This window comes from Hemiscyllium ocellatum, chromosome 32 (assembly GCF_020745735.1).
Source record: "Hemiscyllium ocellatum isolate sHemOce1 chromosome 32, sHemOce1.pat.X.cur, whole genome shotgun sequence".
Taxonomy (NCBI): Eukaryota; Metazoa; Chordata; class Chondrichthyes; order Orectolobiformes; family Hemiscylliidae; genus Hemiscyllium; species Hemiscyllium ocellatum.
This window is the reverse complement of record NC_083432.1, coordinates 49,326,257-49,345,156: the sequence shown is the minus strand read 5'-3', so window position 1 is coordinate 49,345,156 and position 18,900 is coordinate 49,326,257. Positions and strand designations below refer to the sequence as shown.

Here is an 18,900-nt window from a genome sequence, read left to right as displayed (position 1 = left end):
TCCTTTATCAGGTAGTTAGTGGGGCAAGATCATAGGACACACAATTTATAGTAAAAGATCAGAGTGTTATACAACCGATACAATGTATTGGACAAACCTAGATTGCTATTAAATATTTAATCACTTAGAACATGTTGTAGGTTTTGATTCATTATTATATAAATCCCAGAACTTCTTTCAAGTCACATTCCCAAGCTAACCTTTGGTTTTGTAAAAAAAGCTGACATCTCAGCTCAGACAATGTATCAAAGGTGCACTCTCTCCCTCCCATATATATTACGTCTATAGGATGAATTTACATTTGCAGAATTGTATTTGCAAATACATTCTATTTTGTTCAAAAAGCACACAATCTGTAGGTAGTCAGCCCATGTGACATTTTATAAATTCCTACTTTGGAAATAGGACCAGTCTGACTCAAGGTTGGAATACAGATAGACTCTAACCTCACACCTTTAATGCATCATCTGGTGTCGTGTGATTGTTAATTTTGTCCACCCCAGTCCAACACTGGTTCATCCACATCATTTTCACATAGCGAGAGCCAGACATAGGCAACACCAAAACCCAATTTCAGCAGAGCTAGCTGATCTTCACTGCACAGACTTCAGCCCTTTCCCAGTCCCACCACCAAGAGACTGAGAGACACCCGGTTTTGGGGTGGGACTGGAGATTCCTGCACAGAGAGTTTCCACTATAGTGAGTTTTGGAGGACACGAAGTTGCAGAGGCAGCCGAGAGAGAAAAGCCTGGTAAACATCACCACCTGGTGGCTGCACTGTGCAGTTGCTACTCAGCATCAGAAATATCCTGATTAGAAAAAAATTCCCAAAAACTAAGAAACAAGATTTCCTTTGATTGGATACTAAGTCTCACAAACCAGCAAGGTTGATTCCCACCTGGGTATGTGAGTAAATTAGTGACATTGAAACTGGCCTCAACTCCCTCAATATTTGCATAATTTAATTGACAGAATTTTGTCACTTTAGACCTCATCAATCCTCTTTGTTACTTCTTCAAAAAACTCAATCAAGTTTGTGAGACATGATTTCCCATGCACAAAGCCATGTTGACTATCCCAAATCAGTGCTTGCCTTTCCAAATACATGTACATCCTGTCCCTCAGGATTCCCTCCAACAGCTTGCCCACCACCGATGTCAGGCTCACCAGTCTACAGTTCCCTGACTTGTCCTTACCGCCCTTCTTAAACAGTGGCACTAAGTTTGCCAACGTCCAGTCTTCCAGCACCTCACTTGTGACTATCAATGATACAAATATCTCAGCAAGAGGCCAAGCAATCACTTCTTTAGCTTCCCACAGAGTTCTAGGGTACACCTGATCACATTCCTGATGAAAGGCTTTTGCCTGAAACGTCAATTTTTCCTGCTCTTCGAATGTTGCCTGACCGGCTGTGCTTTTCCAGCACCACTCTAATCTTGACTCTACACCTGATCAGATCCTGGGGATTTATCCATTTTTATGCATTTCAAGACATCCAGCACTTCCTCCTCTGTAATCTGGACATTTTTCAAGATGTCACCATCTATTTCCCTACATTCTATATCTTCCATGTCCTTTTCCCACAGTAAATACTGATGCAAAACACTCATTTAATGTCTCCCCATCTCCTGTGGCTCCACACAAAGGCTGCCTTGCTGATCTTTGAAGGCCCCTATTCTCTCCCTAGTTACCCTTTTGTCTTTAATGTCTTTGTAAAGACCCTTTGGATTCTCCATAACACTACTTGCCAAAGCTATCCCATGTCTCCTTTTTGCCCTCCTGATTTCTCTCAAGTATACTCCTATTGTCTTTATACTCTTCTAAGGATTCACTCGATCTATCCTGTCTCTACCTGTCATGAGCTTTCTTCTTTTTGCAAGGTTTCCTTCTTATTCTCAACCAAACCCTCAATTTCTTTAGTCCCCAGCATTCCTGAGGGCAGAGCAGTAGATGTGATCTATATGGACTTCAGTAAGGCGTTCGACAAGGTTCCCCATGGGAGACTGATTAGCAAAGTTAGATCTCATGGAATACAGGGAGAACTAGCCATTTGGATACAGAACTGGCTCAAAGGTAGAAGACAGAGGGTGGTGGTGGAGGGTTGTTTTTCAAATTGGAGGCCTGTGACCAGTGGAGTGCCACAGGATCAGTGCTGGGTCCACTACTTTTCATCATTTATATAAATGGTTTGGATGTGAGCATAAGAGGTACAGTTAGTAAGTTTGCCGATGACACCAAAATTGGAGGTGTAGTGGACAATTAAGAAGGTTACCTCAGATTAAAACAGGATCTTGACCAGATGGGCCAATGGGCTGAGAAGTGGCCGATAGAGTTTAATTTAGATAAATACGAGGTGCTGCATTTTGGGAAAGCAAATCTTAGCAGGACTTATACACTTAATGGTAAGGTCCCAGGGAGTGTTGCTGAACAAAGAGACCTTGGAGTGCAGGTTCACAGCTCCTTGAAAGTGGAGTCACAGGTTAGATAGGATAGTGAAGAAGGCGTTTCTTATGCTTTCCTTTATTGGTCAGAGTATTGAGTACAGGAGTTGGGAGGTCATGTTGCGGCTGTACAGGACATTGGTTAGGCCACTGTTGGAATGTTGTGTGCAATTCTGGTCTCCTTCCTATCGGAAAGATGTTGTGAAACTTGAAAAGATTCAGAAAAACTTTACAAGGATGTTGCCAGGGTTGGAGGATTTGAGCTACAGGGAGAGGCTGAACAGGCTGGGACTGTTTTCCCTGGAGCGTCGGAGGCTGATGGTTGACCTTATAGAGATTTATAAAAACATGAGGGGCATGAATAGGATAAACACTTCTCCCGTTTTCTTTTTACTGGGGGACATGGGGTGGGGGGAACAAGTCCAGAACTAGAGGACATAGGTTTTGGGTGAGGGTGAGAGGGGAGACATATAAAAGGGTCTTAATGGGCCAATTTTTTCGCGCACAGGCTGGTGTGTGTATGGAATGAGCTGCCAGAGGAAATGGTGGAGGCTGGTACAATTACAACACTTAAAAGGCATCGGAATCATTATATGAGTAGGAAGGGTTTAGAGGGATATGGGCCAAGTACTGCCAAATGGGACTAGATTAAATTAGAATACCTGGTGGGCATGGATGAGTTGGATCAAAGGGTCTGTTTCCATGCTATTCATCTCTTTGACTGACTCCCAGTCGGTGCAGAATTTGCAGGCTGTGTCAGGTTGAGTCCCTAGACAGGGAACTGTGACTGAGTTGAGGAGGAACATGAGGCAGGAAATGGTGGTACCACATTTAGGATTCTCAATCCACACTTCCTGCCCTGCGGGAGCTGCAAAGTGTAGGTGTGGATAATACGTCATTAACAAAAAGCTGCAGGGGGACATGAAGGTGGGGTTTATTATCTGAAACACAGACAGAGAAAGAGAGAGAGAGAGAGACACAGAGGGAGACCGAGAATGAGTGCGAGCCTCTCAATTTCGACTCAAAGAAGACAACATAAACTCTGGTTTTAAAATACAAAATCTGATTTTTAATTAAATTAATATACACTCTGCAGCCACCTGACAGCAACACTGAACAGGTGAGAGAATCGAAAGATCCCACGTTGTTCATGACCCACACCCCAAAGCAGTTTGTTCCTGCGTGCCCAGTCTCCACAAGCTCAGGTCAGTGCAGGAAATAACAATAACTCCAGAGGAAAATCACTGGCGCATTAACAGGAAATATAGTGCCACCTCGTTTTCTTTTAAGATTTTAATTTATTAAAATATTTTTAAAAGACACTGACAATGGGGAAGCTACTGTGGATCCAAGGTGACCCATTCTCACCTGTTCACAGGGAGAGGTCTAGGTCGCACTCAATCTCTGAGAAGACGCTGCAGATTGCAGCCAGGTCAGTGACAGAGTTACAGGGCCACCATTGTCTTTACATCAACTAATTCAGCCCGGGCTACACCGGGATAGACCCAACAACAGGAAGCTGCTGGAAATGGTGACTGGCAAAGAAAAAGTTATTTGCAACAAAACCTGCTCAAAGTTCCCTGTTCGTTACAGGGAACCCCACAGGGAACTAACTAATACTCAGGTCTGGGTGAGTAGGAAGTTGAAATTGTGCTCTCACCAACAATTACTTCCCTCCCTGTCGTTATCATCTTGCAAAAGGTGTTGGTGTTGTTCACCAGCTCAGAGCCCCATCCACGCCCTCCCCCTCTCAACCCCAACTCTTCAGTAGGCAGCCCCCTCTCTGAGAGGACACAAGAAATGGAAATAACCTGCAAAAGAATAACAGACCGAAATGTAAAATGGAATTGGACGAAGATTTTAATGGGAGAAACATATAATGCTACAGGGTGAGAGATGAATGGGTAGCTCTTTTGAAGAGCTTGCACAGACACAAAGGGGCCGAATAGCCTCATTTTGTGCTGTAAGATTTTGTAGATACAGGCTTTGACAGAGCAGATTATAGCAACAGACTAGGTACAAAGCTGCTGCAGAAAGAATTCTGGACAGGTCAGATTTTGTTTCTTGGGTAAAAGCAAATTACTGCAGCTGCTGGAAATATGAAATCAAATCAAATATTCAGCATCAACAGAGAAAAGAAACAGCAAACAGACTCCTCCTCAGAACTGAAGAAGCTCAGAACATTAACTCGGTGTCTCTCTACACATGCTGCCTGACCTGCTCCAGGAATTTGTTCATATTTTATTACTCAACTTCTCTAAAACCATAAATAGGTGCACATTGAGGTTGATTAATATGGAGACTTTCAGAAAACCAGTGATATTTCAAAACATGTTCTTCCAACGTCCAGCACCTCTGATGCACACGCTCTCTCTTTCTCACATCTTATCCTTCCCGCTCAGTGTAACAGCTCGCGGAAACATTAAAACACACAAATTTATCTCTCAACTTGTAACCTTTGACCATCACACTGACTTCCATCATCTCACTCACACACACACACACACACACACACACACACACACACACACACACACACACACACACACACACACACACACACACACCAATGTCTGAGGTATTGGGCACATTGTCCAGTCCATAGTTAATTAGATACATCGTCCAAATCTCCTTTCTGTTTTGGCTGCTGCCACCAATCAGCAAGGATGTCTTCCTCATAATCACCTTCTCCCTCAAACTCTTCATCAGTTGTATTTACCTCACTCTGGGAAAACGTTTCATCCGACACTTCCATCTGTGAACAACGTTGGAAAGTCAGAGTTTCCATCTCTCAAATGGCACATTCAATGCAACAGAAAATAAACAGAAAGATCTCAATCCTTTGTACATTCCCTGTACCTCGAAGTGAAGGCCAATGCTGGGCCTATTAAAGAAAATAATGAACACAATTCCAGACAAAATATACGTGTGAGATTAGAGTTCACACAACATTCAGCTGGCAAGTGCTTCAGTCAACAAAATACTTTGCCAAGCAGAGTTGGTTTTGTAATGAAGGAAATTTAGCAGCTAACATGTGCACAGGAAGCTGCCACAAAGCAGCACTATGTTAACGAGCAGGTCATTATTTAGTGACCAAGACAGAGAGCAGGACATTGCTGTCACAGGAACGGGAACTCCTCCAATTACCACTGAGCTCCGACCACTGTCTTAGTTATTGCTCTGGCCAAGAGCACCCCCCCGACCCCCAACTGCCTCCTCCCAGGTCCCTCTCCCCAGTCGCTCCCTCTGACCCCCACCCCCGACCCCTCCACCCTGGCACCAAAAAAAGAACTAAACGGTTTCAGAATTTAAACAAACTTCAATGTTTGAATTGTGTTTTCTGAGGTTTAGGAGATCTGGTTGAGTTTCTGTTGAATTGATTCATGGGCATTACTGAAGTTGGTGGTGATCTCCAAACACAGAAATATGATGGACTAATTACAGAGGAGATCCCAGCAACACTGAAGGAATGACGATATATTTCCAGGTCAGGGTGGTGAGTGGCTCGGAGGGGAACTGGCAGGGGGTGGTGTTCCCGTGTATCTGCTGTCCCCTGTCCTTCTAGATGGAAGTGGTTGTGGGTTTGGAAGGTGCTGCCTGAGGATTTTTGGTGAATTTCTGCAGTGTATCTTGTAGATGGTACACACTGCTGCTACTGTGCGTTGGCGGTGGAGGGAGGGGCTGTTTGTAGATGTGGTGCCAATCAAGTGGGGGCTGCTTTGTCTTGGATTGTGTCAAGTTTTGAAATGTTAAAAGGATTTAATAAGGGAGATACAGAAAAGTTATTTTCTCTAATGAAAGAATCAAAATCAAAAAGGATCATAAATCTTAAATTTAGAATCAAGACATCCTCCTGAAATTTGGGACCATTTCAGAAAAAATGTAGCAGAAATTGCATCTTTCGCCCTTAAATGGCTGTATATTCTGGGGATCAAGACAAAGAGTTATAATTAGATTAGATTACTTACAGTGTGGAAACAGGCCCTTCAGCCCAACAAGTCCACACCGACCCGCCGAAGCGCAACCCACCCATACCCCTATATTTACCCCTTACCTAACACTACGGACAATTTAGCATGGCCAATTCACCTGGCCCGCACATCTTTGGACTGTGGGAGGAAACCGGAGCACCCGGAGGAAACCCACGCAGACACGGGGAGAACGTGCAAACTCCACACAGTCAGTCGCCTGAGGCGGGAATTGAACCCAGGTCCCTGGCGCTGTGAGGCAGCAGTGCTAACCACTGAGCCACCTCTTTGCTGAGTAATGATATCATGGGATAGGGAGATAAGATGGTGGGGGAGCGGGAATGGTGGCAAAGGGTGGGGGAGGGGGAGCAGGAGCAGGGGTGGGGGGTGGGGGAAGGGTTGGGGGGTTAGGATGGGGACAGGGGCAGGGTGTGAGGTGAGGTGGTGTGACAGGGCTTGGGGCTGAGGATGGGGTTGGGGGAGTGAGGTGAGGGTGGGTGGGGCAGGGCTATGGGGGTGAGATGGGGGTGCAGGTGGATGCGACATCCAATAAGTCACAATCCAATTAAATGCAGAAACCAACTAAAGCAGCTGATTGGCTTCTGTCTATTCCAACGTTGCAACAAAAAACTCAACAAAACCTTTTAAATATTTCCTGGTTAGGAATGTGTCCCTGATTAAATCAGCACGACTCACCTCATCATCCGACTGCAAGAAGGTATCTGCAAATTCCAGTAAGTGAATCTGTTGCTGAGTCTGGTTATAATAGAGATGAGCATCCTGAAAAACAGAAGGAAATGACAGTAATTACAAAAAAAAACTGACTTCAGGCATCAGCAACTCCTGAAAGAAGATCATTGATCCCCAACACATTTTATAAATAGAAGTAAAGAGTATATACTCAATGGAGTTATGTTAAATCTTTATAAATTGCTGGTTTGGCTCCAGATAATGTTCAATGTTGAGCAGCACTTAAGGGAGGATTCTCTAAAAACAGGATGGTGTCAAATTGGATTTAAGCCAGGTATGGTGTCAGAAATCAGCACACCTTCCTGTGTGAGAAAGAAGTTTATTGACTTACACCTCTATCCAGCTCCAGTCTTACTTTTGTTCCATTAACTTCAAATAAAGTCACTAACAGACTTAATGTGATTAACCACACATTTACAGATAAAAGACGAGTGAAAGTTGGTATTCAGTGGGATTGGGCATCCTCATTCATGAAACACAACATAAACATAGAAATGCTAGCAAACAATTAATATACAAAATGGTAATTTGGTCTTTACTGTCACAGTATAATTTGATTTGATTTATTATTGTCACATGTACCGACATACAGTGAAAAGTATTGATTGCCATACTCCAGGCAAATCCTAAGTACATCAGGGTAATAGAACAGAATGCAGAATATAGTGTTACAGGTACAGAGAAGGTGCAGAGAAAGATCAACTTTAATACATGGGTGGGGTGGGGGAGGTCACTCATTAATCTGATAACAGTGGGAAAGCAGCTGTTCTTAAATCTTTTGGTACATGTTTTCAGTATAACCTCAACAGGAAGAAAAATCCTGATCCTGTGTCATTGTAAATCGATTTTCCTGATTTGCACAGTTCAGTCACTTGCTAAAAATCTGTTTATTTTTCTGTTGTGACGAGATCAAAGTTAATTCCCAGGAATTTTTCAAATTAATTCAAACTGGAGAACCATTGTGATAAAAACAAAACAATAAAAGCTGGGGTGTGAATGAATACTATGCTGCATCTGCTCTCCCTGTCCAGTATCAGGGTCAAATCACGCTGCCCCCTTTGGGCCTCTGTAAAACTCAGGGGGGGAAGAGTGTGGGGAAGGGGGTGAGGAGCCAGCCACTGAAGGTTCGTGTGAAATAGGGACAGGGTCAAAGGGAGGAATCCAGGGTCGTACTCACATTGCGAGGCTGGAAATCCTCTTCCTGTAAACCCCACTGCTCCCGATAAAAACGATAATATATCAGGTTCTGCTTCATGATTTCATCTTGTGGGTCAAAGAGCATATAGGTCGCGACACAAGGCACTGCATTCTTAATATCATTCACTGCACAAACAGACAGGAATTATTTCCCATTAAAACAAAAGCAAAACATTGAGGATGCTGGTAATCTGAACTAAAGACAAAATAAAACTGGCAGAAGTAGTCAGTCCAGGGCCTGAACTGGGCTGGAGGCAGGAACAGCAACCTTTACCTTCCCCACTCAGGTTTCGGGTTAGGGGTCAGGTACAGGTCAGACGGATAAGGACAACCCAGGCTAACCAATAGAAGACAGAGGAAGGGTCACCAGACTCAAAACATGAACACTGTTCCTCTCTCCACGGGTGCTGACAGATCTGCTGAGTTTCTTCAGCACTTTGTGTTTTGTTTATTGATGGAAGACAGATTTGGGAAAAGTGCAGACATTTTCAGGATGGCAACGTGCAACTATTGGAGTGCCACAAGGATCATTGCTGGGGCAAGATATACATTTACAGAAAACGTTAATAATTTGGATGTTAGAAGTGACTGTGCAATAACTAAGTTTGCACATGGTACAAAACCAGTTGGGAATGCAGCTACTGAGGCTGACACAGAGTCTGCAGAAGGATATAGACAGTTTGATCAAGGGGAGAAAAACCTAGCAGATAGAATATAGTGCAGGAAAATGTGAGATCATACACTTTGGCAAGAATAATAGAGAAGCTGAATATTTTTTAAATGGAGAAGGACTGCAGAAAGTTGCAGCACAGAGGGATTTAAGGGTCCTCATGCATCGACCACAAGAGACAGGATATAAAGTTAGCAGTTAGAGGGAAGGCAAATGAAACATTAGCCTTTATCTCAAAGTGAGTGGAGTATAAGAACAGGGAAGTCTTTCAGAATCTATACAAGGCCCTAGTTAGGCCACACCTAGAACACTGAACTGTTCTGGGCCCTTAATCTAAGGAAAGATATACTTCATTGGAAGGGGTTGATCCCAGGAATGGAGAGATTTCCTTATAAGGAGAGGCTGAGTAGCGTGAGCCTGTGCTCAGTGGCGTTTAGATGAATGAGGAGTGACCTTATTGAAAGGGACATGATTGTTCGAAGGCTGAATGGGGTAGAAGTGGAAAGATTGCTTTCTCTTGTGGCTGAGTCTGGGGTCAGAGAGGCATCATCTCAGAGTCAGGGAACATCCTTTTAAAACAGAACTTCTCCTCTCAGAGAGTGGTGAATTAGTGGAATTCTTAACCACTGGGGGCTGTTGAGGATGGGCCATTAAGTGTATTCATGGCTGAAATAGACAGACTTTTAATCAGTAAAGGAATTAAGAGGGGGGAAAAGGCAGGAAGGTGGAGTAGGGGATTATCAGATCCGCCACGACCTCATTGAATGGCAAAGTAGACTTGATGGGCCAAATGGCCAACTTCTGCTCTTCTATCTTGTGATCTCCATTGCACTGAGATTTTCCATTTGAAATGATGTGCTCTCAGTTCTGAGATGTAGAGTGTAAAGAAGAAGAGTATTACAATTACACAAGGGACTGAGGAGTGGAACATGTTGCAGAGAGACGAGGTGAAGTTCATTGCACTCTTTAATTTTCAAGTCAAAATGTTTTATTATGTTCTTTTACAAATTTTATGAATAAAGTATATTTTTGCAAAATAAATGAGGTAATACTCACATTTGTAATATGCAAACTGTAGGTAATGGTACATGGTCGCAACAAACTTCTCCACAAAGAATCCACCAACATTGGGAGTTAAATTCTGGTCACATTTCACTTTGCATTTCAGTGTTTCTACATAATGATCTGTGAGCAGACAATCACCAGAATCACAGGCTGTAGGCAGTCCCTCAGTACTTCGTGAGGCAGAGTTTAAACACAAGAAACACTACAGATGCAGAAATATTCCTCATTAAAAACAGACTGCTGTTTGATGAAGAAGTTTTGAAACAAAAGGGAATAACTGAGTGAACCGATAAGATTAAGTGATTGTATCCCTATCAAACGTTACTTTGTTACCTGCATGATAGCTTTATTTTGTAGGTTAATCTGCTCTTACACTCCCCTATGACTATTACTGTGGCTGTATTCTAATGTAATCAATATCAAAGACATTAGTGGGAACTGTTACTAATCAAAACTCATCAGGCTCACTCGGAGCAGTACTTCTCATTCTGCATTACCACATTTCCCAGCAACCCCCGATCTTTGTAATTCCAAGGCAATGCTCCCCCCCATCTGAAATCTTCCAGCTCCACAATTGTCCTAAATACTTTGTTAGTGATCCCAGCCCAGAACCGTATTTAAAAAGAAAAGGTTGTCCCCAGAGAGAAGAGAACACAGAAGGTGGTTTGTGATCAGTTGTTTGTTGGACAGTTTGGGTTTTCATGTTTGAAGTCTAATCTTTGTGTATTTTGCAAACTAAGGAGATGGGAGACATTGTCCCAGTTTGATTTTGAGAGTTTTGGTGCTGGGAAGAATCCAGCTTGTTTATAGATGTGATTTTAAATGGGAGCAGCATCCTTGTGGGGAGGTTTACTGGTGCAGCTGGGAGGGTTTAAACTAATTTCAGAAGTCACATGACACCAGGTTATAGTACAACAGGTTTACTTGAAATCACGAGCTCCTTCATCAGGGGCAGTGTTCCAAAAGAGCGTGATTTCAAATATAACTTGGTGTTATGTGACTTCTACATTTGTGCACCCCAGTCCAATACTGGCACTTCTGCAGGTATCCAGAGAAAAGGCTCAGTCAGGAGAGTTGCATGGGCAAAATTAGAAATCACAACAACTAGGTGTTAACACATAAGACACTGGAAAAGCACGGCAGGTCAGCAACATCAGAGGAGCAGGAGAGTCGACATTTTGGGCATGAGCCCTTCATCAGGAATGTTGGTGAGCGGGGGCTGAGAGATAAATGGGCAGGGTGGAGCAGAGCAGTTGTGGGGGGGGGGGGTGGTGGAAGGTAGGTGGGAAGGCAGTAGGTAGATGCATGTTGGGGGTAATTGTGATAGGTTGGTGGGGAGGGTGGAGCGGAACATTACTGGCCAGATAAGGCACAAGGGACCTTGGCAAGGTTAGATGGCATTTACTTTAATTCAAGGAATCTGAGTGAATTTTCAGTGGGGGAGCATTTTCCATACCGTGATCACAACTCTGTTAGAGACAAGATTGTTATGGAAAAGGACAAGGGGTCCTAAAAATCCAAGTTTTAAACTGGAGGGAGGAAGACCAATTTCAATAAGATCAAGTATTACTTGGCTAGAGTGGGTTGGGAATAGATATTTTTCGGTAAATCTGTGTCAGGGAAGTGGATGCATTCAAGAAGGAAATAGGGAGAGCACAGAATCCACATGTTCCAGTAACAATAACTGACAGGAGCAACAAATCTGGCCAACTCTGGATTGTGAGGGCTGGACAGGAAATAAAAAGGGAGGCTGATGGCCAATACAGAGGGTTTAAATCAGCAGAAATTCTAAAGTAGTATAAAATGTGCAAGTGGAAACTTAAAAAGGAAGTTAGGAGAGCACAAACAAAACATGAAAGAACAACAGTCGGTAAATAAAAATCGAAAGTTTTTTTTTCACAAGTACATTACAGGTAAAGGGATTAAAGAGGGAAAGAGCATGGCCCATTGGACCACAGCAGTAATTTATACGAATAGTCAAAGGATGTAGGTAGTGTTATAAATGAATATTTTGTGATGGTGTTCACTTGTGAGCGAGCTGACATAGGAATTGAAATCAGGGGAAGGACTGGGATAATTAAAGAAATTACCTTTGACATACAGGAGGTTCTGAGTGGTCTGCCAATCTTAAATGTAAATAAATTTCCAGGTCTGGATGAAATGTGTCCCAGCCTATTGAGTGAGGGAAGGGAAGAAACAGCAGGGGTGCTGGCAATAATTTTCAATTCCTCTCTGGTAATGAGAGAGGTACCAGAGGACTGGAGGACAGTCGATGTGATATTGTTATTCAAGAAAGTAGCAAAGAATAAAGCAGGAAATAAAGGTCAGTCATTCTAACCTCAGAGGTGGGGAAACTATGGGAACAAATTCTGAGGGACAGCATTAATCTGTATTTGGAGCGGCAGGGATTAATCAAGAACAGTCAGCATGGATTTTTTAAGGAGAGATTATGTCTAACCAACTTAATTGAAGTTGCAAAAAGGTGACAGGTGTGTAGATGAGGGTGACGTATTTGAGGTCATCTACTTGGAATTCAGCAAGACCTTTGATAATGTCCCACATGGGAGATTGACAGCAAAGATAACAGGCCTTGGGATCCAGGCAAATTGGATCTAGAATCGGTTGAGTGGCAGGAAATAGAGGGTGATGGTTTGAGGGGTGTTTTGTGACTGGAAGCCTGGATCCAATGGGATTCTGCTGGCTGTTGTTGTATGTGCTTTATGTAAATGTGCTTTATGTAGTGTTGAGCAACAAGTTCATGGTTAAAGCACAGCAGGTTAGGCAGCATCTCAGGAATAGGGAATTCGACGTTTCGAGCATAAGCCCTTCATCTTCCTGATGAAGGGCTTATGCTCGAAACGTCGAATTCCCTATTCCTGAGATGCTGCCTAACCTGCTGTGCTTTAACCAGCAACACATTTTCAGCTGTGATCTCCAGCATCTGCAGACCTCATTTTTTACAACAAGTTCATGGATCATACAAACATCAGTGAGGTGGTAAGTGGTGCGGAGGATGGGGCTGATCAGTGGCAAATGGAATTCAATTCGGATTAACATGGATGATGTGCCTGGGCAGCACTAAAAAAGAGCAAGGTGAAGGTATGATGAACGATAAGACCCTGGGATGTACTGAGAATCAGAGAGATCTTGGTGTGCATGTCCTTTACAGTGTCAGGACAGGTGGATGAAGTGGTTATCATAGAATCCCTACAGTATGGAAGCCGGCCATTTGGCCCATTGAGTCCACACCAACATACCAAAGAGCATCCCACTCTATCCCTGTAACCCTGTATTTCCCATGGCTAATCCACCTCACCAGCACATCTTTGGACTGAGAGGGGAAACTGGAGCACCCAGAGGACACAGGGAGAATGTGCAAATTCCATACAGACAGTTGCCCAAGGCTGGAATCAAACCTGAGTCCCTGGCGCTGTGAGGCAGCAGTGCTACTGTTCTGGCACATGAGATACTTGCCTCTATTATCTAAGTTTAAGAGCAGGGAGATGATGCTGGAACTGTATATAATGTTGGTTAGGCCACAACTAGGGTATTGTCTACAGTTCTGGAATTCACATTATAGGAGGAATGTGATCGCACTGGAGAGGGTACATCGGGAGATTTGACCAGGACGTTGCCTGGGGCTGGACAGTTTCAGTTATGAAGACAGAATGGATAGACTGTGGTTATTTTCCTTAAAGCAGAAGAAATTGAGATGGGTCGGGATTGACTTGGATCAAATAAAGAGGCATAGACAGAATCGACAGAAAATGTGAACCGTGAAGCTGCAGTTTCTAGTTTAATGGAAACTTCGGTCCAACACCAGAGACAGGGAACTCTGCAGGATCACCCTCATTAATCTCAAGGACACTGCTAGGGGCAAAACCAGGAAGAAAACCATGGGGTTTGAAAAAGAAAATGGATTTTCTTTAAGGAGGTTTATATATTAGACATAGCAAAGATTTGGACCAGGTAGAGAGTTGGAAATGACAGGCCATATGAAGAAAACACCACGGATATGGCCAGAATCTGTCCCCTTCTTATCTCACTCGGGATGATAAAGGAGACACCTAGTGGAAAACAGATTCCCTGCATTTTTGCCAAAATATAAATAGGATAAATCTGGACAGTCAGAATCCAAGACAGTGAATAAAATGCTTGCACTCAAAGTTATTAATATCTGGGTTAATCACATTAAGTTTGTTAATGTCCTTACACAGGATGTAGAGATGGGTTAATAAGAAATAGTGGATGCTGGAAATGTGAAACAAAAACAGAAGTTATTGGAAGAACTCAGCAGTTCTGGCAGCATCTGTGGAGAGAAAGTAAAATGTTCAATTCTCGTTAACTCAAAAGCAGAGTTAACAGGTTCTAAAGGAGGATCACTGGACCGTAAATGTTAACGCTGTTTTCTCTTTGCAGATGCTGACAGACTTTCTGACTTTTTCTACTAATTTCTGTTTTTGTTTATGAAGAAACGGGTGATGGTTATTAATTGCCTGTAACACTATAACACTAGGGGGAGATGTGCACCTGAGAACTCAATAAACTCTGTCCATAACAAAAAACTAACTTCAGTCCTATTTCACCAACAGCCTTTGACCTGGATTGACAAAACAGACAAAGTCAGAGAGTACAGCACGGAAACAGACCCTTCAGTCCAACTCACCCATGCCGACCAGATATCCTAAACTAATCTAGTCCCACCTGCCAGCACCCGGCCCATATCCCTCCAAACCCTTCCTATTCATATACCCATCCAGATGCCTTTTAAATGGTGTAATTGTACCAACCTCCACCACTTCCTCTGGTAGTTCATTCCATACACATACCACCCTCTGTGAAAATGTTGCCCCTTAGGTCCCTTTTAGATTTTTCCCCTCTCCCCAACCCCAGGGAAAAGACCATGTCTAGTCAACCTATCATTGCGCCTCATGATTTTATAAACCTCTATAAGGTTCCCTCAGCCTCCAACGCTCCAGGGAAAACAGCCCCAGCCTGTTCAGCCTCTCCCTAAAACTCAAATCCTCCAACGCTGGTAACCTCCTTGTAAATCTTTTCTGAACCCTTTCAAGTTTCACAACATCTTTCCAATAGGAGGGAGACCATAATTGCACACAATATTCCAACAGTGGCCTAACCAATGTCCTGGACAGCCATGACATGACCTCCCAACTCCTGTACTCAATACTCTGACCAATAAAGGAAAGCATACGAAATGCCTTCTTCACTATGCAGTCTAATAGGAGGCAAATGTTTCAGCTCAAAATCAGTTGGCCCCATCCTTCCTGTAATGGACAGCCATGATAAACTGCAACAGGCAAGGCTGGATCTCAGGTATTGACCTAACCTCAAGGTGCCCACTCACCTGCCACTGCTGGGTAAAAATCCTTGAAAGCGGTCACATCACATGATTCTTCACAGCCACTGACACATTCCTGATACACTTTGTAGTACTCAGGGAGAGCATGCTCCATGTCAGTTATACAGCTGCGGAAATTCCCAACGTTATAAGCCTTCACAGCCTTCAGAAACAATGTCTGTCCGGAGTTAAAGAACACATGTCAGAACTCACATTGCTGTTACCCTGGCCCCCTGTTTCTCTCTCCAGCCTCTCTCTGACAGTTTTTGCCTGTGATAGTGTGAGTGTAACCACCACCTAAACTGACAAACAGCAGCCCCAGGATAGGATCAGGAATCGTGGGAGCTATTCCAGGGGTAATATTGGAATGCAGTGTTCTGGGACTGGACTCCTGAGCTACCACAAACCTGAAGGTTGGCCAGAATTAGGGACAGTCCAGAAATCAGAGGATGCAACACTTAGGAGATGGCCCCACCTCAAACAGTAAATGTCACATCTTCAAATCCTCAAAGAAGCAGAAACCCTCATCACAATTAAAATCATTTAGAAATGCACTTAAAGTGCCATTAGCTCAGGGCCCTGGATCAAAAGCTGAGGAATGGGTCAAGGCTGGATCATTTTGTCAAACATGACAGACCAAATCAACATTTACTCTGCTATAAATGTTTCTCTGGCTGGATATTCCGTTTAAGACCAGGGTAGTGCTTCAGCTGCTATTTGAACTTCATAATTTACCTCATGTTCCCGTGCTTCCACATCAACAAGGTAAGTCTCGATGTCTGGGATGGTTTTATAATAAGCCATTTTCTTCTGCATTGCAGCATCTTTAGGATTCTTTTGAAGGAATGTGTGAGCAGCAGCAATGGATTTCTCCAGGTTATTAATCTGTGGTCAAATAAACACAGGTCAGAAAGAGGGAGAGAAATCCTGGACTCCAGGTACAGGAGGAGTCATCCAAGGATCCAGGCACAGGAGCAGACAGGAGCTTGTAGACCCAGACTGAGTAGCACTTGAGCTGATGGACATACCATTGAGAGGAATGCTGCTGAATTCCTGCATCGCCAAACCTGCATCACCAAAAATGGCCTGTTTCCATCTCTGTAACAGATGAAGGGCTGATGCCCAAAACGTCAAATTTCCTGTTCCTTGGATGCTGCCTGACTTGCTGCGCTTTTCCAGCAACACATTTTCAGCTCCATCTCTGTAACATCGAGCTTCACCCACCTCTGCTTATCTACTTCTGAAACCCTCATCTACAGATTTTAATATAGGTCATCTTGGATTTTGAACTAATGACTCGGATTTTGTGTGTAGGAGAAGAGGATAAATAATTAACCTGTAAGTATTTATGTAACCATGGTGACTTATTTTAAAACAGTATGAGAGAACTAATTCTCGGAGGCCGATGGGGTTTTGATTACATTGCAAGAGTGTCACAAGCAATCAGAATAAAGAGAGATGTAACGAGAGTGGGATGGTGTCTCAGTGTGCCAGGGACCCGGATTCAATTCCAGCCTCAGACCTGCTGTGCTTTTCCAGCACTACACTCTCGACGCTGATCTCCACTATCTGGGGTCCTCACTTTCTCCCGCGTGGAGTTTGCACATTCTGCCTGTGTAGATTAGGTGGATTAGCCAGATTATCCAGGGGAAATGCATAGTTACAGGTAGGATGTTGTCTGGGTGGGATGCTCTTCAGCGAGTCAGTGTGGACTAGTTGGGCCAACTGGCCTGTTTCCACACTGAAGGGATTCTGAGTATATATTCCACTGAACAGCCATGGAGTGAAACCCTCAGAATCAAACCTCAGGAACAGCAAATCCTTGAATGAGAAGGAGGAGGAAATCCTAGCTCTGAAGGTGGCGTCAATTCAAAATGTTGGCTCAATCTCTGCATTGACACAGAGACACAGAACAGGCCAAAATCTTCTTTAATGGTCTGTATTTTTACAATAACTTTCTTAACTAGCTTGGATTTCTGGTCACAGCTTTGATTACAGTTGTGTCCCACCTGACGGAATTCCCAACTTCCAAACATTTCTTTTTTCCCTCATCCAATAAGAAGCTTTTTGTTGTGTAGTCCCTGTTGTAATGTTGGAAATGCAGAAACTACTTTTCACAACACCCACAAACATCAACGTTACAGTAATGGCCAAGGTAACATGGCGACGCCACATTCCTGTGGTAAAGGAGGGCTGCAGCATGTTTACCTTAATCAGTTTGGACAGGAGTGTAAAGTTAGCCAGTCACATTGCAGCTGTGTGGAACTTTAGTTAGGTCACACTGGGAGCATTGTGCATAGTTCTGGTCACCACACTTTGGGAAGGATGTGGAGGCTTTGGAAAAGAGGTTTACCAGGATGTTACCTGGACTGGAGTGTATTAGCTTTATGGAGAGGGTGGACAAACTTGGATTGTTTTCACTAGAGTGTCAGAGGCTATTAGAAGTATGTAAAATTGTGAGGGGCATGGATAGGGTGTCTCTTTCCTAGGACGGAAATATCCAATACTGGCAGGGGGTGGGGAAAGGAGGATGAGGTGTGGGTGGGGGTGGGGCATAGGTTTAAGACGAGAGGGGGAAAACTCAAAGGAGATATGTGAGGCAAGAGTTTATTTGGATGCAGAGGGTGGTAGGTGCCTGGAACACACTTACAGGGGGGTGACAGAAGCAGAGGCCATAGCAAAGTCTAAGAGACATTTAGATAGACACATGAACAAGCGGGGAATGTGCGGGCAGCTGGGATTAATTCAGAATGACATCATGGTTGACACAGACACGATGGGCTGAATGGCCAGTTAGTGTGTTATCTTCAAGCAATTGTATCCATAGGAAAGTTTAGATCAGTCTGAAAGTTATATGAAGCCTCCGTTTTTGAATTCATTGATAAAACGGCACTCTGCGTTAAAGTGGAAACTGTCGTGAGGCTTAAATCTACATTCTGATCAGGAACACATTCTCCACCAATTACTCATAGTGTGTAATAGGCACAGTGCACATTCCCCTCCCTGGGGGAGGTGCAGACCAGACACAGGAAACGCAGCCAAGGGACTGAAACCATGTTTTAATTCAGGATTTTGCAGAAGCGAGCATTGAGAATCTCAGGGTTAGTGTTTACAGGAGAATATCAGAGGGGGTAGGTGTCTCCGCGGCCCCCTGTGTCAGACACAGGAGCCTTCCCCAGCCCCCGGCAGACACTGGGACACGGAGCAGCTGCCAGGCCGCACCAAGGAACTCCCTCCCTCCCTCTCACCCTCCCCGGCCAGCGGCTGGGAGGGGGGAATAGAAACTGGCAGCACACAGGAGAATACAGCACCGTCACCGGGGGGGGGAGAGAGACGGGGGAGGGAGGGGAAGGGGGAAATGGGAGGGGGGAGAAGGGGAGGGGGGAGAAAGGGACGGGGGGAGGGGGGAGAAGGGGAAAGGGGAGGGGGAGGGGGGAAAGGGGAGGGGGG

The 18,900-nt window shown here is 44.0% G+C and overlaps 1 protein-coding gene across 1 annotated transcript; it reads right to left on the bottom strand.

Moving 5' to 3' along the window:
- Positions 1-3,487: 3,487 nt before the first annotated feature.
- On the bottom strand, positions 3,488-17,652 carry p3h4 (prolyl 3-hydroxylase family member 4 (inactive)). The gene is made up of 7 exons (XM_060848919.1): positions 17,593-17,652; positions 16,186-16,335; positions 15,457-15,628; positions 10,083-10,211; positions 8,337-8,482; positions 7,106-7,189; positions 3,488-5,196 (listed from the first exon to the last, which is right to left on the bottom strand). The coding sequence occupies exons 1-7, from the start codon at positions 17,650-17,652 to the stop codon at positions 5,047-5,049; spliced, it is 891 nt and encodes a 296-aa protein (XP_060704902.1). The 3' UTR covers positions 3,488-5,046.
- Positions 17,653-18,900: the final 1,248 nt, after the last annotated feature.

Coding starts and splice junctions, on each gene's coding strand:
- p3h4 (XM_060848919.1), bottom strand. CDS start 17,652: ATGCTGCAGCCCTCCTTTACCACAGGAATGTGGCGTCGCCATGTTACC. Junction 10,212..15,456: donor TTTTTACCCAGCAGTGGCAG/GTGAGTGGGCAC, acceptor GTCTGCTCACAG/ATCATTATGTAGAAACACTG. Junction 5,197..7,105: donor TCTTGCAGTCGGATGATGAG/GTGAGTCGTGCT, acceptor CGTTGTTCACAG/ATGGAAGTGTCGGATGAAAC.